Raw genomic sequence first — 21,968 nt, 5'->3', positions numbered from 1 at the left:
TTTTTTAATGCGCTCAAAGAAAAAAAAAACACTAGAAGAAAATAATTTTAGCGTTAAGTACATTGAGATGAGACAAAAGCAAGTGCTTTATTTTCTGAATGGTCAATCTACATAATGGCTATGGTTAAGTGCGTTGAAGTAATCAAGATTTAAGAAAGACTACAACATTACGTATACTACAAAGTTAAATGCACATAGCTGAACATTTTTTAAAAGTAAAAACATTGTTCAATTTGTTGATTTAGGCTACGTTTGGAAGTCAAAATGAAAGAAAATCAGACAGTACAGTTATACGGTATTGGTTCTGCACACAACCAAACATTTTTGAAAAGCAAAAACATTGTTCAGTTTGTTTATTTAGACTATGTGCAGAGATCAAAAACACAAAATATTCACAATGTTCCACAACATCAAGATTGTTTAAATATCTTTCGTTTTTTTTTTACAAAGTTGAATATCTCTCCTCTCAGAATAATGTTTGTGAGAATGTAAGCAGAAAAAAAAAATTGTTTTAGGTAAATGTTCTGCTGTATTGTTAGCCTGCAATTGTTTTTTTATAAACATCTGCTCATTTTAAATAATTACCATTCATCACAAAATGAAAAAAAGACAAAATTTAATAAAAAAATTTAATGAACAAACATGGTGATGGGATGATCATACTAATTCAAGTTTCGCTGAGTGTAATATCTACTACCCAGACAATGTAAAATCTAGCTATTTAACACTAAAAGCTTACATTATGATTATCAATAACAACAATCATCCACATATCACCTATTGGTTACTCATTATCATATAAATAATGCAATGCATATCTTTTATATAATAATGATCATAAATATACTGACATAGTACATAAAAAGTATTTGCATTTTGAAGCTTCAGTCAACACAAGCTCTCAATACCAGGGAATGTGAAAGGTCAACCATCACCAAGGTCATAGTTCAATAATTGCAAATGGGACATTCCCATATTCCAAATATCTTGCAACATATCACCAAATGTTAATCTCATTAACTGTCATTTTTTTCATTGAACTTTGACCCTAATAATGATATAGAAGTACATGCAATAAAATTATATTTCTCATTCTCAGGTACAGTAGCTATGTATGAAGAAAGGAGGAGGAGAAAGGAGAAAGGCATGCTATGATTGATATTGATTTCTTTTTCATTTTTTCATTCAGTACTGTGCTAATGCAACAAAAATGGTGCATGGCTATAATTAGGGAAATAAAATAGTTTAAAAATGAGATAAAAAAAGAAAAATCCATTAAAATATCACAAACCTGAAAATAATCCTACATTGACGAAGAAATGTAGCAAGAAAAGTGAAAAGAATTTAATGTATCATTACATTATGTTAAGAGGTAAAAAATACCACTACAGAGGTCAACAAACTTTAGAGTCAACATTCTAAGTAAGAATTAAGTGTAATGGAAAGAATTATATTGTAAATATTATCAGAAAATAAGAAAAAGGCATAATACATAATTAACTAATTTGCAATCCAATAATGGCATTTAAATTTTATGAAATTATTGGGACTCATTGTTCTAAAGACTCCCATGTTTGAATTTAAAACCAACAAGTTAATTAACAAGACAATAACGTTAAAATATCAGTGATATTAAATTGTTTATACTGTACAACATCGCTTAATACTATTTTTCTACACAATTAAAATTATTTATTAAAATAAAGTAGAATTTATTAAAATTGTTATTAATGATATATTCTCTTATTTACATACTTTTATTTCATCAGAGAGAAACTTAGAATGAGATACACTTTAAGCGAAAGCCTGGTGCACATTAACTTGGAGCTGGCACAATTCCTTGAGGCCAGATTGTACAATCCACTCAGAATGACACTTAAGCCCCTGGGGGCCCCTTCCTTCCTTCCTTCTCTCCCTGCTGGTGCTGCCTGTTTCCCTAAGACCCTGGTACTGGTAATTGAAATACAGAGCTCTGCTCTATTTACATAGCCTATTGTCTTTTAACATCAACGATGAAATATCATCTTTACTTACCAATATTTTACTAACTGTGATATTTACTCCTATGTATCACCATAGTAATTATTGATAATACCAGCATAATAATCAACCATCATAAATTGACACTTCAAAGAATAACACAATGAAACTACATAGTGTAAGCTGACACTTTAGGTGTCTATTCAATAATTAAACATAAGGATGCTTTTATTTCCTTTCCTTATCAAAATATAGTTCACTATTTCTACCAGCATTAAGTAGACTGCTTATGCCAGTTACAGTCTGTCATGAAGTCACCTTCAGAACTTGCTAATGAAATGAAGTACGAGTTAAAAAACTACTTATTTTTTCTTGGGAAAAAAAAAAAAAAAAAAAAAAAATACTAAGTCCATGTTAGTAGACCTCACACTAATTGGTGGTTTATGTTAACCATCAACAATATAATCCTACTAACGAATAGACAAAATATTAAATTATTATTTAGAAAAAAAGAATTATGCACATTATAAAAATGTAAAATCAAAACTGGCTAACTAAGGTTTGTATTGCTAACTACTGTATCATGGTACACCTATTTTTTTTTAAGTGTCTGTAAATTTAAAATCAGATAAAACGGAGCAAAAAAAGAACAATATGCAGTTTTATCATGGCTGCCACCGGCCAAGCATTATTCTCTCCAATAATGAGTGGTTCCCACTACTTCTTTAAATCCTACTAAGCATCAAGAAATAAATTTAAATTTATAATGAATCCATTCTTCTGTATATTTGCAGTTCTTGAAACGTGTTAAGGTACAGAAAACAAAACACTTGAGTAGAATAAACATACCATATCTAACATCAAACAAACCATAATATCTAGGTGTGTGGTACAGTGTAAAGTGAGGTAAGAATAGGTAAGGTAAAATGTACAGGTGAGGTATCAGCAGGATAGGTCTATGATGCCATGGATAGCTGAATCCATAATCTGATACTAAGCATTATATCCAATATCCAGTGGCCAAAAATCAAGTGTCCTCAGACAATGTTAATCACTTCAAAAAAATTGGTCATCAGACTGATAACAAAAGGTGGTAAAATAAATGTAGTCCATCAAATTAGATCTATAACACTTTATGGCTAGGGACCACTTTTAAGACAATAAGAACAGTCCAATGAAAAAACCCCAGGGAAATATTTTTGCTTACTCCCCTTCCTCTTGAGTCAAACGTTTTCCTCAGTTACAGGCACATAATTGCCCATGATGTACCAATATACCTAGCTTTATAGATCAACAATTTTGATTGGATAATGACAAGGATCTAATTAGTAAATATATCCTTCATTTCTCCCAAGAGAAATATAAAGCAGAATAGACCAAGGATATTAATAATGAACAAGAAAGAATTGCATCAAGTTTAAACCTCTAATGTCACGTCCGTATTAAGAACATCATTTCCAGTGCAAATATTCACGCGTTAGTCATATCCAAAAATATAAATTATAATTACAAGATTAATATTAAAATATATTCTATATTATGTTCCATAACCATTAAATGTTGCCTTTAAAACAGTACTGAAATTCTAAAGTGCAGCTATAAAATATATCAGACAGATGTGACTGCAGAAAACATTTCAACAACCATTTTGGCCAAAGTGAATGCCAGAATTTCAATTATTTTAATGCATTGTTAGTGTAACAAAAAAGTATTATCTGGGTATTTTTTATTGTGAAAATACTCTTTAAAATTTTGATAATACAAAACCAAAAATTTAGTAAAATTTAAAGTGTACCACACAGGAAATTTTGATGATTGTTTTAAAACCTTAATCTAATAAATGCTATTAAGTATTATCTATGGCCAATGTGTAAAAATATGCAAAGTTTGCTTGCAATGTATTCCTATGGAATCGTTCAATGCATTAAGCACAAGCTGAACTAAGCTCCGTGTTGCTGCATCATCATTAGAATAAGTCGTGCAAGACACAAATAAATTACATCTTGAATATGCATATAACGATGGCGACCGTCCTTTCACAGGCATAGTGATCGCTCATCATCTAGAGTAGCAGAACCGGAACGAACGGCAGCAGACACAACGGCTGATTAAAAAGGGCTTGCATTCTTAATCAGCTATTCTGTAGCAATCGAAATGCATCGCTTGCTGAATAAATCATGAAACGACTTCCTATACCAACAGTTGTGGGATTAATATGTTTATCCAAAATGCTTGGATTACCAAATGAATTGGCGTGACGAGTAGAGCCAGATTTCCTAATTATCTACCTATATACTTCCTATGAGTGTACTAAGGAAACATATTCATTGTTTAACATTATTTTTATTGCAGCTATAAAGTGCCAAGTTCAATTTATCACCGTGTTTAGTATCATAGTACCCAAAATAATAATCCATATTTTATTTTAAGAACATAGTAAAATAATTTTTGTACTGTTTTGTCATGATTATGTGTGTTGGGGTCAAATTTGAGTCGATCTTCGTTACAATGCTTTTTTCTTCCGTCTAAATATTTTAACTACCGTACTAAAGGTATGTATTAATCTCTCTTCCCAGGAAATGTTGCTGAATTTTCTACACATTAATAATAAGAATAACTTTAAAGTGAGCGTAGGAGGCTGTCACGTACAAGGTGAATTATTCGCACCTCGGAATACTACAGATTTGTAGATATAAATTGAATTCATTATGTGCTGAGTTATTATTAATTATTATAATTCTTACCTGTTTGCTTTTTAAATTTTGAAAGCACGGATTATAAGATGAATCAAACCAACAATGGTAAATAAATCGGGTAAGAGGATACAGCAAATACAGTCATCTACACAACGCAATTTATAGAGAATGAAGTGAAGCAAGATGATTTAAATTATAAATTTGTTTTTCTCATTAAGTATAATTGCATATGTATCTGGACATTGGCATATCTAGGGAAGATCTCCCCCCCCCATAAATTACTTGTTGCCCCCAAAAAATCAGTCAAGTAACTAAAGATCATCTAAAATCACCGTATTTTACTAATTAGTGCCCCCTCAACTGATCATCAAGCCCCCTTTCCCACTTCACCTTCGCGCCCTATAAGCACCCTATTTCAAGACTTCTAGATACGCCACTACATCTGGACTGAATGCATTAATTAGTTTCATATTTCACCTTATTCAAAAATTTTTTATAAGAATATAATGCATTCATCATCACCAGAAAATAAATAAATTTGTTTTCCCATCAATGGTAGTTTAGCTGTTAATATAATTGAGGAAACTGACGGAAAAATGTTTAATACTATATGTCTATTTTTCATTATTTTTATACTATTTCCAAGAATGCAAGTTGATACTCATACAAAATAATGTTTTTTCATATCGTATTGTACAAAAATGTAGTAAGTTATTTTTAATGGAGTTTAACTAAATTGGTGATTTGGTATCCAACAAAAGATGGCTGAGTAAGAATAAGATCTGCTTCATAAAATGTGGCTTTACATCACTGTTGTGTTTATACAGTCAGCTCAACAATTATTCTTGGATTGGCTTAATTTGCCAAGCTATTCTAAGGATATTTTCATTGTGTTTAAACAGGAGAAAAATATGCAACTCTTGAGACTGACAATGAAATCATACTTAATTACGTTAACTTGACAGTATATTGTAGTTGCAGATCACCAAAACACTAAATCAAGCATTCAATTAGGACTGATATTATAGTGTTGTAGCTCCTACCAAAATGCCACAAAGGTCATCAAGATAAACTTGATCATCAATACCAGTAACTACACCATAAAATGTGACATAGTCCTACAGCACTCTTGTAATTAACATGCAATGTTCTAACCAAAGAGACGTTGAGATTAAAAAGAAAAAACACAAAATGACATGTCCTAGTTACTGTAAGCTCCACTTAAATACTACAATAGCCTACAGTACTTCTATAGTTCTACTTTTAAAACAATATTTATTTCGTGTAACTTGCAGTCAGCATTATTGTCCTTCCTGGCATTGAGCATCATTAAAATAAGACCCAATGCCATACATTTATTGCAAGTGCAACATAATGGCACCTTTAACTATCTAACAATGTACCAAATCAATAGTGGTTTATTACCCCTGGACAGTGGCCTATCTTAGGGTACTGAAATGAAGAGGGAAGACTGATGGGGGTGCAAAGGTGAATGCCTAATGAAAAAGTGTGGGGGAAATAGCTGACAAAATAAGGTAGTATTAATGTGATTGTAAAGTACTTTAGCATATTTGGATGAGGAGGGGAGGGGAAAGAGCATTTGTTGTTCCCTTCCCACTGCCCCTGTATATGCAACCTCCTCTGCTCTCTACTAAATATTTAAAACCTTTGTAGTACATGCAAACAGACGACATTTAATTACATTCTTCTCTACTTCTTGAAAAATCAATTTAAACAAATATTGAACTTTAATACAATCGAATAAATTATTCAAATTTAAGAAGAAACAGTAGGTTTGTTGACAAGACTAAAATAGAATTATACAAACCTAGTTTGGAGATCTAAAGAAGCATTGCCTGCCAACACCCACACAAACCGATTGTGATTAGATGATGTCCCGATGTTTACAGTACATCATTGAGATCGCTTCGATTATTAAGATGAAAATGCTAACATCATCAGTTCTCGATGCCCAAGTGACATTAAACAAGTATTATGAATTATAATTTAAATGGAGCAAAGATGAATATTAAAAACCTATTTAACCAAAAATGTCTTTTTGAATATATTTCTCTAAGTGTATAATTAGGATTGCTTTTTGGAGGTGCAAATAAGAGGAAAGCAATTACTCTACTAAAGTAAGAGGTTAATCAGGAAGGAAGGAATCATTATTAAAACAGACTGGAAAAACAATCACAGTGGCAAAAATAAGACAGGAATCTTTGGCAATGAACAGGAAAGCAACCATTGCTAATTGGAGTTTGAAATAAGTGAAAGGAATCCTTAGAATTGATTGGGAAGAAATCGTTGCCCATTAAATTTAGACAGGGACCCATTAGCCAGGATCGGAAAGTAACCATAGGTTTCGAACATTGCAAATCAAAGTTGGGAATCTTTGGAATGAAACAGGGAATGACTACAGTACTTCACTGAAGGTACAAACAATAATCCTTATCATGGATGGACCACGAGAACAAAGTAGCACAATGCAGTAAAAATATACGGAATGCTTTAACATGGGCAGGGATTTGCAGCCAGTGCTTCTGGATTTGCAAATAAAAGACAAGAAACACTAACCAAAAAAAAAAACAACAAACAAACAAACACTAGCCAAACCCACTTCCCAACCCCATTTCTGCTTATTTGAGTGGAGGAGTAGAGGAGTTGAATACCTCAGTGGTTAAGATGCTTGCCTTCTGATCCCAGGGTCCTGGGTTCAATTCCTCTCACAGCAGGACTTTTTCTTACGACCAAAAACAACTCCACTCCCTAAGCATCATAAAAAGACTTGGGTTTATAAAGCATTATTCCATCCTGTAAGTGGCGAGTGTACTTGCAGTTGGATGTGAAGGAAATAAAAAAAAAAGTAGCAAATACATTTGTGGCCAATTTCAGGACATTAAGTTTGTATAATAACCTGATTACTGATATATCAATCATGCTTGAAACACAACTTAACTTTTTTTAACCATCAAAGACTGACAGATTTATGAAGCTTAAATCCAGTTGACAAGGAATTAGCATCAGAATCAAAACCACTTCATCTTTATTTCAATCAATCAATCAACCAACCAATATGTTATTGCTACAGTAAATTTTAAATAACATGGTACCAACTTTCATTGAAAAATTGAACAAACAAGAAGAGGGCAATTCCATGGTTATGTATTGGAATTAGAAAATAAAGCTAATTATTTTATCAATCAGTCAATTTGTTATTGTCAAAATGTGAGTATTGAAACAATCAGTTAATTGTAGCAGGGTTGTAGATATAGAAAACTAAGAAAGGGTAGTAGACATTTTAAGGGTGAGTGGGTGATTCATAACATTGGTAAACTCTAATTAATAAGAGTAGATTTTAAGCATGGGCAAGCAAGTTAATAACGGTGGGTGGAGGGCCATGAAATTAGCTTTAGACTGGGTGGAAAACTTCAAGGCTGGGTGGCCCCGCCCACCATAACTACATACATGTTGTAGAATTGTACAACCAATGTAGGAGGTAGTTGAGTTTTAAAAAAAAGGATAGATAACGTTAAATACCATAACTGTAGACACAACAGGAAGATTGAAGACCAATAGATACAATTTAATTTAGTTTCAGAATGATGTTCAATCAATCAAAATTCAATATTAGAATGATGAATGCTTAGCGTTAAGCATTGATGCACTGAGAATGTGATTATTTAGATTATGTGATTAGTGACTAAATCAAAATAATAGATTACATCCTATTCCTACAGTAAATAATATGCCTTTTCCTTTTTCTACACCATTTAAATTGCAAACTTCCTCAATCTTTGTCAATAGTCACTCGTTGCTATTTAGAAATGATTAATAATTGAGACAGACAACTGTCAGGGCAATAATAAATATGGTACCTTAAATAATCAAACTATGCTTCTGTATGCTTCTGTAAAAAAAAATGTGATAAACTTTAGTTTTTGGATTAGAAAGTAACAATACTTAGTAAGATCCTTCTTGTAACAATGAACTAAAACTTGGTTAAATGAACAGTATTATATACCTAGAATATCTTAGAATTGTTGAAGGTTCCGACTAAGTCCAGAAAAGGTCTAGCGATACTACCAGCCTTGGTTGGAATTAATCCTAGTTATAAAAATAGAGGTAAATGTGTATTTAAAAAGAATTTATTAAAACCTAAAGAAATCTTGGTAACTGTTTAATACTAAATATCTTTTAATGATGAAACAAAACATGCATACACAAAAGGGTCAACAAGGTATACAAATCGGTGGGGAATGGACTGGTTCATTCTTTTGTTCCCCCTTGTTGCAGGATGCGGGCTATGGAGAAGGTCTTTGCATGATTCAAACCAGTCATTTACAAATGAACATCACATATGCAATCTACATTTACCTTTAGTTGGCTTTCAACTATGGCTTCCAACTCCTCACGGAATGCCTGACTGTTTAGGATCAGAGATACACGTCGGTTGCGTTCCATATCTTTCATATCAGCTTTGATATTTGCTGGTCTCTGGCTTTCCTTTTCTAGAATCTCCGCTTCTGTTAGTTCCTCCTGTGGAGGTGGTGTTGGCTGTGTTGTATTTCCGTTCACCATCGGCTCTTGTGTATCATTAGGTACTACTTCAGCCATTGTGAATCACTAGAAGATTTTAAATATAAAAATATAATTAGCATTATCTTCTGTGTGTTTCAAATATCTAATGAAAATACAGTAACTGTATTCTGACTACAGTTTGCACTCCAGGAGGGTGCACTGTATTTAAATTAAATGTGTTAAACTGCATATCTGAGGTTTGTTGTAGTATTTCATTGAGATTACAGCCATCAGGAAAATAGAGGAATGAAGGGTATAAGGACAAAATACTGCGATCGCAGGAATCATCTCATACTGTAGTACATAGTAGAAAACGTATACCTGTATCAATAGATTGGGTTTACTAAAAAAACTAGGCCTATAGTTACACTTTCTATAGGTATTCTACAGAATGTTAAAAAAGTAGACACTATGTACTGAATGATTTTAAATTGTTTATTCATGTTTCCATTGAATTGTTTAGGGTTTTTCATATTTTATAACAAAAACTACAAAAATAAAATAACCTGACCTATATTTATTACTTCTCAGTTTGTTTGAAATTGATGAATAAAACATTTTTAGAGTTGCAACAGCGTTAAATTACTACACATTAAGCCCAGGCACTCCATTCTAAAACACGACAATGCCACACACTGTGCACAATAAGTGCATTCAACTATTTACTCAACACCCAATCGCTCTGGGAACGAGGTAGACAATTCAACTACATAACAATAGCTAGGTAAATAGAACGCTACAACAATCAACAAAATCTATTGACATAGTTTCCTGTTGGTAAGAATGAAAAATGCACCTTTGGTTTAATGACTCATGCGCATTGGTCTAGCGAGTATGTGAGTTTGCCGCCATGTGATTCTGAACTTTTTCAATCATCAAACGACCATCATACGTACCTGTAGGATTACCGCACTTATATTTTAGATTAATGTATAGACCTAGAGAGTCCAATAATTAGGTGGTAGGCATATACTTGAACAATACCATGACAAGTATTAACTTTGGATTGTTATGCATAATTTGGTCAGTTAATTTTTTGGCTTGGATAAATTAACCACGGATCTATTCAAGCTTCCATGACGTTAACTAATACTTTTAAGATCAATGTTTTCCAGGCTGTTGACACTGGATTTATTTTGATTATGCCAACAGAGTTTGACCATGGTCCGACCACAGAAATAAATCCAATGAGAAGACAGCTTAATATCTGTTAAGTGGCTAGTCTTTGTTCTGGATTATTACGTCAACAATAGTGATCAGAGATTTTTGATATATCAGGAATGACTATCACTTGTACTACTCACTATTTGTTTCCCATGATAACAGAAATTTATGTAAAATGACATTGATATGCATAAAATATCCTACATTTAAAGGAACTTCAACTTTAGGATTGTGGCTGAACCGTACGGTAAATCATCTCTGTGAAGCCTGGGTAATACCTCACACTACATTCATGAGATAAAAGTAGTCAGCTCAAATGGCCGAGCAGTTAAGGCAGGGGCTCTGCAACCTACAGCCATAGTATCGGTGCTGGTTCAAACAGCACGCTTGCCTATGGTTCTGGAGGTGGAACAAGTCTTCTGATGAGGACTATAAACTGTAATCCAAGAGTACAAAATTGGCTCATGTGCACTATAAAGAACCCTGTACATCTTTTGAGACTTGCAGGAAGGCTACCACGGTGTACTAGTCCATATATATAGTCCCTATTGTGGACAGAAAAGAGTACTGTAGCTGGTTTACTGGCTAGCTCAGTTATGAAGAGACCCTTAGTAAAGTAGTAAAGGTCGAAACCTGAAGCTCTGGGCTCACATGCCAGGGTGCCCCTCTCTCTTTTCTTGGCGTTTGTGCCAGAACTGAGCTAGGCTGTGGGAGTTCGCCACTCCTCCAGCACTGCAGTCTGTTTTAACTTCCCAGCATATGCCGGTACCCATTTATATACCTGGGTGGAGAGACCCTTAGATGATAAGAAGTTACTGTATGAGCTATAGTCCGCGCTTTGAGTGCTCTATCTTCATGAAATAGCGCTATAAATGATGTTTGCAACCACTCTACCAAATGCTATTCAATCATAGCTGTTGCACGCACATCGGCACAACCATCGGCTGGCTGGCATCTTAGTGAGGTCTTGACGTGATGGCGTCTACTGATTTTCAGTGGCAATCAGAGTCAACAATCTGTTATGCGATGGCACGCCTCGCTATGTTGCTTTTTCAATGGAATAGCGTCAGCCGACAACTATCAATTCAGTGTGTGCCTGGATATAATCTTCACATCCAAGAATTTGTCGCTCACATCACGGACTAACACAATCAAAGTAGATTGTGTTAGTTCGTGAAATCACAGTAGTGCGTCAAAACGAGCACGTATTGGTTGTCAAGCAAGTTTGTATTCTTTACCACACAAAAAGTCCTTAACAACAACAGCGTGTATTTTGACGTGCTTTCTTAATTTCACTAACACAATCTACTTTGATTGTGTTAGTTCACGATGTGAGTTGCAGTTAATGTGTTACATACATGGAACTAGTAAAAATAAATTTATTATAAAACATAGTGATGTTGTATTAAAAATCTAAGGACATTATAGGAAGGATAATTTCTGTTTAAATTACAGTATTCAGGTAAACTATTAAACACACAGAAGTAACATCCCATTGGGGACATATCATATACATGTAGCAGTTGTCATTACCGGTTACTGTATCATCAAATGGCTTATTTCAAGTTGAATGAGTAGCTGGAGATTTTCAGCATTCATAAATATTGAAGAAAGTAAACACACTCAGTTGCATTCACTCAAAGCAATAAATAAGTCTACTTTAAGTTTATGTTTTTGTTTCTCTGAATACATTACATTAAAAACCTCATTAGCTGTCATCATACACTTACAGTGGTAATAAATACAGATGACAGGAAATTTTCAAATACAGTACTGAATTACCTTGTAAGGAATAGGAATATATAGTAATTACAGTAATGATGAAGAGAACTAAAAAGAAAACATAACATTCTGTATGCTTGTCCTCACAGGGATGGATTTAAATAGCCCTCCAACTCCCCCATAAAAAAAAAAAAAAATTAAATTTATTTCTGAGAGTGCCATCCAGAAGCACTGGTAAATCTGCAATGTACTTAATGAATTCTTTGGTAGCACCATTCAATTATGTAGTGTAGTGTTTTTATCTTTTTTTTTCTTTATGAGTACATTGCTTTCTAAATTTTAAGTTCGACAAGCAATTTACAAAAAAATAGCATGTAAACTCAACAAACAGTCTAAGCTATTATTAAAGCAAGTCAGCAATGGCTGTAACATCGAAAATGTCATCAACACATTATGCCAAGTGTAACAAACTAACAGAATGAATCGGTCCAGACACCTATTTCTGTTGTATCCCACGCTGCTTCTGAACCGCTGTTGATGCTGTTGACTGATGAAAACATGTCACTGTCAATCATATCATCTACTGACCTTACTCTATGAAAGCCTTTCAGAAGATCCTCAATAAATTGCAATTGCTGCCAGATCAAGCTATTACAAATTACTATTAATGTCCTCAGTCGCCTAGCAAATTTATAATGCCAAGTTTGTTACACACTCTACAACAATACACCTGACGCAATTTATAGTAAGTCTAGGATCAAATTATCTAAGTATTTATTAATTGTTAAATGTAATAGCTGTAAGTACACCAGTGACAATAAATGTCTTTTTAAATAAAAATAATCAAAAGAATAAATAAAGAATTTTTAATATAAAAAAAACTCAATCTAAATATAATTCAAGACAGATAATATGCCCTATTGTAATTTGTACAGTATGAGTGTTTTGAATTCATGCAAGAAATCCTGCACACACATGCAAACACCCACAAACATCAACACTTACATATTCCCCACCCCCTCTGCAAAAACACATACTAATGTCATATATTATTGCATATAATACTGAATTGTTACAACTCTCACCATTGCAGTACCTGTAATATGGGCCTCAAAATCCCTCAGGCTAGATTGGATTCAGGTCAACAGTTGACATTACTGTAAACTTAAATGTGCAAAATATATAGCTTGAAATAGTTTATAGAATCACTGCATGCATGAGTGCAATGAAGGCATTTATTGTTGAAAATCACAGATCTGTTGGTTATGTGATCTGATTAAAAATTACCAGTACAGTATATCGTGTTTGGTGCTACTGTTCACAAACCACTAGTCAGTGATGATAAGAAGGTGTTAAGAAATTATGTGATCTGATTAAAAATTACTGGCGGTATTATATATCATGTTTGGTATATGCAAGTCAAAGCACTGCAGCCTTGTAGTACAAGGGAAATCAATACATTCACTGTTAGAACCTTGAATATCATGAACACAACATTTGCAAGTGCAGCACTACTGAATGATCCTATGACCTCTGTCCACTAGCCAGCTTCTACAAATAAATCAATTCTTACTATTATTAAAGCTCAACAGTACAGTAGAACTAAGCAGGCATCCACGCATAGCATAATATGTACGTTAAGCACATCACATTAACAATCATCAAGCAGCTTATACTGTCATGATAAGGTTACGGTTTACCTGGATAACATTATGGGATGTTTTTTCTAATGAATGGTATTTATGTTGTGATATGGAATATTAACAGTCCTTGTACTACGTTATGGTTGTGCTGGTTAGCAGGTATACCAAATATGAAACCATTATAGTATCTGTCAATTACAGTAGCAACCATAATTGTACCAATGATATGAATTACAATAAAAGCATAAAGTAATGAATACAGATATCATCATAGCAAATGACATTTAGGCCTGTTTATTTTAGATAATATAAAGGATTTTACCAATTAGTATGTTTGGAATGAATACTCAAGCCTAAGTAATGCTTAAAAACACGCTTTTGACTACCACATAATATCATTTTCAAGTTCAAATTATGAGGTACGCATGAAATAAAGTGCTTATCCATATAACAAAAAATATATCCTCTTCATATTATTATTAGAAAAATGTATCACTTACAACTTTTTGGCAAAACTAATTGCCAAATAAGAAAACAAAATTTTGTTTTAATTCCACCCTCCTCCATTGATCTTTAGAAAATAACGCAAAACAAGGGGGAAAAAATCTGAAGTGGATCCAAATATTTTGAAACTAGCTTATCCTACACCTACTAAACAGTAAAGCACAACTGTACAAACCAGGAAGTTTGTGTAACACAGGTATCCACATTTTGGAAAGAAAACACCTGGAGTACATCTTTGATGTAACATATCCCAAGTGATGAACAGTACACTTAATGGAAGTATAGGGTTACTGTACACAATATGAGACTGCCAATATTCCATAGCATAGCATGTCTAGACTGAAATACTTCAGCCATGGCTTCAGCCCACTCACTTATCATACTTTCATATTTTTATTACTTTTTTAAATTTAAAAAAAAACCACATTTTTAAAACCTAGGAAATATCCAAATTAGTTTACTTTGATACTATCAATGAGAGATAGGACTTATTATTTAAACTTAAGACTCTTATCTATCAACTATTATTAAGGCTTAAAAAATTGACATACAGGTCTTCCTCTAATTAAAGAACATCCAATTTAAATTAACCTCCAATTAAAGACCACTTTCCTAAGGTCCCAAATTAAAAAAAAATGTCTTTTATCTTTATCATTCTATTTTAGAGACCAAAGCTGCTACAGACCACAGAAACCCTGACCCCAAAAGTAGTCTTTAATTGGAGGGAGACCTGTATTTTTTTTCCTGCCAGGATTAGACTCAGTACATTGGTTACTATCCATTTCTACAATAACAGCTTCAAATGATTGATCACAAAATGTGCTACAATTAAATGTTCCTCTGTTTACACAATAATAAACAGAAATCCAGGAAATTATGAGTATACTTACCTTAGAAGGAGGCCTTGTGTATAATGATTTATTGGACGCCCTTGTACAACAGTATTGGTATCATTCTATTGTTATTTAAGAAAAACAGACTCAAACTGAATTCATGGATTGGTATCACCCATCCGTGACCACCACAATCAACTTGCTGACAACATGGAGGTAAGCTAACAATAACCAATACAATGTCTTCACCCCAATGTGCTAACAATGATCAATCACCTCAACCTGTTAACAATGACCAAAATGTCTTCACTGACTATAATCAAAAATAAATAAAAGATACAAAGCCAGATTGTCTTCACCCTAATCAATATGACTAAAATCAGCTAAGCCTTCACTTACCAACTGATGAAAGGTACCTGCTAAAGCTCTCTCCTTACTCCTACATACTATCATAAAACTTTTTTTTAAGAACCAGTAAAATTTTGCCCAGACTCAGTGTTCTCATTTTTTTGCCAATTTCAGGCTCAAAATGTTCTTATTTTGTCCTTAGTTTTACAACACTTTACAAATGTGGAAAATTATTATTGTACAGCAATATATTATTGTACTGTATTATAGAGAGTATTAATTACATAGTCACACCTACTGCAAGTAAGGTATAGATAATGATATGTTCGTTTTCTTTCCTTTTAATTTTTTTAAATAAAAACATCATATGACATTTTACCTACGCCTCAACTTGTTAATTTTTTGGCAATTTCAATGTTCTTATAAATGTGTTCTTATAAAAAAAACAAAAAAACCTTGAATTGAAACCCAATGGACTTAATCTTGAGCAGAAGCCCATTTCAAATTGAGGCCCACCTCTTCAGTTTTCAGAATTAGCCTCGAAAAGAAGCATCTAGGCTTCTTTTCGAAATACTATACTACAGTACATACACCATACATGAATTGCAAAGAAACTAAATAAATTAAAAACATGCTTGGTTTATACAGTAGTTTAGGTGATTTAAAGCCAGTTAATACACTCCATGATATAGATTGATGTTATACGTAGTGGCCTTATTTATTGATTTATAATAGCAATTCCCAAAATTTACAGCATTCATTTTGAAAAGAAGCCCCCATCTTTACTTTGCAAAAGTAGCCTAGAAAAGAAGCCCATCTAAAGTTCCAAAAAACAGAAGCCCGGGGCTTCAATTTAAGGTTTTACGGTATTACATTTACTTGTCACATATAATGTGATAGTATGGTCAGAATTTTTACACCATGCATTCATTCATCACAGTTGTTGGCTTTAAGCTCTTGTGTACAGTGAATACAAATTCATGTTTTTAACATATCAGGTATGATGCAGTTTTTTTTTTCTAATACATTATGAAGAGAAATGAACAGTGAAGATTATTCTTTCAAGATCATCTTACTGAATTTTGACTGTCCTCACAGCTGGTCATACCTTCCCTCGTGACTACCTTCATTATACCTAGCTACTAAAGTCAATATTATCCAAGCCAAGCAAGGATAACAACATTTAACATTGAAAAACGATATCCGAGGGAAACTATACCAAGGTTGTATGGAGACCCATTTTTTTTTTTTTGGGCAGAATCCGTCTACAAGTATATCATTACCCTAGCTTTAAATTACAACAGTCAGAGTTTAAGCTGGACAAAAACAATATTTAGCAATTTGGCTAACTCAGTATGAAAATAATTAGCCAAATAGAAAGTTGATTAGCCAAAAACAAAAGAATATAAGGAATTAAAGCTTTAATTCCATTAGCTTTTTGGCTAATTTTGAATGAAAATATTTAGCCAAATTCAGCTTTTATTAGGATTTGGCTATTTGGCTAAAGACTACTTTTTTGTTGTGTTTTTTTTTTAAGGGGAAGGGAGGTACCTTTCTTCCCTCCTCTTAGTAATCAAGGATTATGTTCAATAGTAAAGCTACAATAAGAAACTAGTAGTATGTTATATGAAGGATAACCAAAACAAACATGGATGAACTAAATTAGACGGACTATGCCACAAAATGCCCAGGCATTTTACACCGCCTGGTGCTCGTGGCCTTCGGTAGTCGACACCTACGCAGATGCAAAATAAACTTCAAACGCAGGTTTACACAGTATCAACATGAACCTTTAATTTCCAACATGACATTGGTACAGTATTCTTAGCAATCAAAGATTATTTCCAATCCTCCTATAACCCAACACAAGAGTTAAAAACCTTTGAATCACTGACTGGAAATCCCTTGGTTTTCTCTCCTTGTCATAAATGCATCAATACTTATGCACACAAAATACGGTTCATGGCTTCTAGGCCAACTTGATGATAAGGAGGATAAAATTCCTCTTTTTCTACACAAAGATGTCACCACACACAATATCATCGTAAATATAGGCGGATGCAAGACCAAGACACAATACAGACTCCTTTCTGTATTGCTTGCGATTTTCTCTTCTATTTTCTCTTTCTAAATTTTAAGTGAATACACCCAGAAAAAAAATAAAGTATACGAGAAACATGTTTTTAATTAAATTTGGCCGTAAGTTTTACAGCTTAAAACTTGAGTTTAATATATTAACACTCGTTTTGTCAGTAGTCATTAAATCTCGGCCCTTCATCCTCCCCCTCCCACCAAAAAAAAAAAAACCTATGATTTAACTTTTGATATATAGTTATGTATTTTCTTAGTCCATTTTTAGTCTATAACCTAATTTAAAATGAAAACAATCAACATCCGAGTTGGGTACGGTAGCCGTACAATATCTCAAAGAATACTGTTTGATAGATTTTTAAATATTCTCAATGATATCCACATTGGCTATGACATAAAATCCACTGACATAGAATGGTAGCATAATGCTTTAGTTCAACTTACTTTATGCATTGAAATTGTTGATTGCCTGCCTCAATTGCATAGAGCATCATTTCTACCACAGTCCTTTAGACTGAAGGTCGTTATTAAAGGTTACTATGGTAACTAATCTAAGCTTGCTAACCAATATCAGCATGACATCACAACCCCAAGAATAATTTTCTAAAGAAAACAGTAGTTTAAAGGTCATAGAAGAAGAAGCACAACATAATATATAGTAATACTATTAGAGCTAGCTAAATTTCTCTTTCAGCAAAGAATAATGTGCAATTTAAGCAATAAATTTGCTGTTTTAACGTATTACCAGGGAGTTGTTATATCAACTATAACAACTCCCTGGTATTATATGATAGGATAAATACAGAAAATACTAAATATTGTACTGTACATAAATACAATATTTGACCCTATTTTAAGTATTCTCGAGGCACAGTCCTAGATATTAAAACGATACAATTTGTAGGGTCCCCTCAAATCCAACATGTAAGTTAACCCACTGACCTCCATAGGTATGTCAATCAGCTTTTGGCAAGGTTCTGGCAAATCAAATTACTGTTTACACTTGAAAATTGCACAATTCAAATTACATCAACAACCAATTACTGAACACCTGTACTTTACAAACTGGTATACAGCAGAATTAAGCAATGGGTCATTTTACCTGGTTAATATTTAAGACAGAATAAAAAAAATACTAGTTTCTCCTCGAGCATCCATTTTCTCTGCCTCACCAATTTTTTATTTTTTAAATTTGCTTTATTTTAAAAAATCTGGCTACAGTAACTCACATCAGTAAAATTTCTCTCTCGATCGTTCATGGTTGGGGATACATAGGCGGTACAGAATTAATCATGTCTAGTCGTTTTATTTTCTTTTAATGTATCTACTTGGCGAAAGTGAGAAAGTAGTACAGTATCTGTTTTCCATCGACTATCTTGGATTTGCCATCTCGGATTGAAAAAAATAGGAAAAAAAAGTGCCTCTCATTCTCCTTTTTTCAAAATATTAGAATGAGAAACTAGTGTTTTTGTTTCATTACTGGTAAATATGGTTCTTGATTCAAGATCCAACAACAAATGGTATATTGCAGTACTGGTAGTGGTATACAAAATAAAATACTGAATCAGTCATTGTTTATTAATGAGTATGTTTTCTATTAATGGCAGAGGTCTAAAGAGTACCCACATGCACTGGTAAAGTCTAGGATAAAGCTCTAAGTAAGGATCTGGATTTGGGGACTAGGTCCCTACAGTTGAAGCATTCTACAATAGCATGCAATGATGACTTTCATCATAAATTTGGTGGTTTTCATGCAAGGAAAGTGGCTCAATTAACTTTGTGTATACAGTACAGGCATTGCCTGCTTGTTCAGTCACCCCAACCCTTCTCTAATTTATTGTACTACAAAACATGTTTGTGTTGTTAAGACGAATATTTTGTAAACTTTTGAACATACAACTTTTAAAAAGGCCCTTTACATTTCGCATGTTCCCTATTAATCTTCTGCGGTGACATTTCTAACAGACAGGGAAAACAATATAGGGAACACCCAACTCAGCCCACAGGTTGGGGCTGAGGTAAAAAAAAAAGTTGGGTTAATATTATTTCTGATACCTGAACATGACACTCTTACCCCGGTATTCTTAAAACAAACTTTAGTCGTAGTTCGAGCTAAAACTTAAAAATTACGTCATTTCGTATTCTTAAAACGAACTTTGACTAGCACTGCAACTAAATGACGCGAACCTCCACTAAAATGACACCTCCGCAGGCCGATTTTTTTAGTCAGCCTAGGGTCAGGCTAAATCGCCGACTTGAAATATTTACCCCACTAAAAACATGTTTTTTGTAACTCACTATAAAGTGAAACGAAGAAAAACGATTGTATACGCAGGTTTGATATATCTTCGGTGTGTTAAACAAAAGAGACATTAAGTTCATCTTCTAAAAGGAGAAATCAACATGTTTATTCCAGCCACATGCGATAGTTCCTGATTTGCACGAAATCCCTCGCGCTGCGGTCACGTAGCTTCGCCATAACAACAACAAAGATGGCGCCGCCCTCGCTCGGGCTCAACTATAACAGTTCTCCAAAGAAAGCAAATTTTCAGTGACTGTTCAAATTCTCTATCGTAATATGTTAACAACTAATATAGTTATTAGTATAGAAAATTAATTAAGCGAATGATGATCTATTATGAATTATGAGGAAATACGTTTTTGAACCACAGACGGCAGCTTAATATTCATCCGCATTACCGGATCTCTAAAATTTCGTCTGCTATTAAAATTAGCTCTTTTCATTGGTTAGTTTGATAGTTGTTGCTTGCCAGTCGTCTTCAGTTTAACTAAAACTAGGACTTGATTTAGTCGTAGTTAAAACTTCGACTACGTTGTTTGTGAATACAAATTGAGGTTGAAGTTGAAACTAGCACTAAATTAAGTTCTAGTTCGAAGTTCGACTAAAGTTTGTTTTAAGAATACGGGCGTTAGGTCAGAGTCAGGTGTACGCAGACAGTTGGGCATGGGCCCAACTGTCATGCGCCTGCATGATACATGGACTATCTGCCTATGACAATATCCATCAGAAATCATGAATTTAAGATTCACTATACAAGGGTCCAGGTTGGGTAGGCCTATGTGTCCACACTCTTGATTAACTGCAATCCTTTCAAGATATAATTTTGGTCCACTGAATTTATATGAAAGCATGTAGTACTTAGCAAAAAAGGCACTTATTTAAGTTCGCTTAGGCTGGGCTAGTTGAGAGTGAGACACTTAAATTTGATCATTTATACTGCTAAATCAGAATGCTCAACATGTTCTAGGGCTAGGCCCCTAGCCAAGAAATTTTTCATAGTAAACTTTAATAACATGCTATCAAATTTAACTAGGCGTAGGCAGATAGCCTAGTCTGGGCCTCGCTAGGCCCTAGGCATATCACTCTTCATAAATCATCAACTTTTTACTGCTTGTCAATCAAATTTCTTCATCAATAAATTCAACATACTTCATCATTGGACAATCTGTAGCCTAGGCCTAGCTAAGATTAGAATAATTTCCTGTGCCACTCACTCAGACTTGTTTGTGAAGTTTGTTTGAACTGTGATTTTGGATGATCAATAATATATCTCTTTTCTTATATCACGGTACTTTAATTTGCTTAGTTCAGCATGGCAAACTGGAAAAAACCCTATCTCTTTATTTAGCTACCTAGGCTGGATGAGCAAAGGGTGCTACATCAACAACACACTGCATTATTATCACTTGGCCTGGCCTTGAAGCACCTTGCGCTTGATTGTCACCATCATCATCACAGTTCTCCCTAGCACAATCATCATCCGAAATCCATCCCATCGGTTTCATATGAAATATTTTTATAACAACAAACGGTATCATCTCCCTGCAATGTCATAATTAAAAACATGTCTCTGACTAAAACAAACTCACCTCTTATTTAATTCTCAGTATAATTGTAAAAAAAGTCCTTCTTTTGCTTCTAAATTAACCTATAAAATTCGAATTTAGAATTATATCCACTCGACTACATACAGTACATGCAAGGCGCGGCGGCTCGCTTTTCAAGGCACCGGTGTGTAAATAGCAACTTCAAGTTGAATGATTACCGTTTACGGCTGGTTGATCTTAGGTTTTACCTCCCTCTGTTGAGTAATATTTTGTTTTAAACCGTAAAACACAACTTAAAATAATTTAGAAGACGACCCCTCTGTTCAGCTAATTATTATAGTTTTTATTTCATCCACACTAAAATTTTTAAATAATCTATAATTAAACGTAATATTTCGATATGATATTTCACTACTCGTGGAGGAAAGATGAATGATTAGCAGGCATTTTATCAATCACTGTTACTTTGGTTAACATTGAGGGCGCTTGTCTGGAATTTGGTAATGTCAAGGTGTGCGTGTGGCGGGTGGGTGTGGTGGGTACAGTCAGTACGTGAG

At 33.7% G+C, this 21,968-nt stretch overlaps 1 protein-coding gene across 5 annotated transcripts in view; it reads right to left on the bottom strand.

The window, feature by feature from the left end:
• LOC117123618 (alpha-adducin-like) overlaps positions 1-21,608 on the bottom strand; it is a 74,888-nt gene extending 53,280 nt beyond the window's left edge. For 3 of the 5 annotated variants that reach the window (XM_033269615.1, XM_033269618.1, XM_033269619.1), the window contains exons 1-3: positions 21,454-21,608; positions 9,054-9,302; positions 1,292-1,303 (exon numbers count right to left, since the gene is read on the bottom strand). In XM_033269615.1, coding sequence (XP_033125506.1) covers positions 1,292-1,303; positions 9,054-9,293 — 252 coding nt within the window. In that variant the 5' untranslated portion in view covers positions 9,294-9,302; positions 21,454-21,608. Of the gene's footprint in view, positions 1-1,291; positions 1,304-9,053; positions 9,303-15,180; positions 15,333-21,453 lie in introns of those variants that run through there. The other 2 variants (XM_033269616.1, XM_033269617.1) reach the window with 2 other exon arrangements.
• Positions 21,609-21,968: the final 360 nt, after the last annotated feature.

The sequence above is a fragment of the Anneissia japonica genome, unplaced genomic scaffold (assembly GCF_011630105.1).
Source record: "Anneissia japonica isolate Jap-2015-1 unplaced genomic scaffold, ASM1163010v1 scaffold287714_len2871179_cov188, whole genome shotgun sequence".
Taxonomy (NCBI): domain Eukaryota; kingdom Metazoa; phylum Echinodermata; class Crinoidea; order Comatulida; family Comatulidae; genus Anneissia; species Anneissia japonica.
Note: the sequence above shows the minus strand (reverse complement) of the source record. Positions and strands in the feature narration are given on the sequence as shown.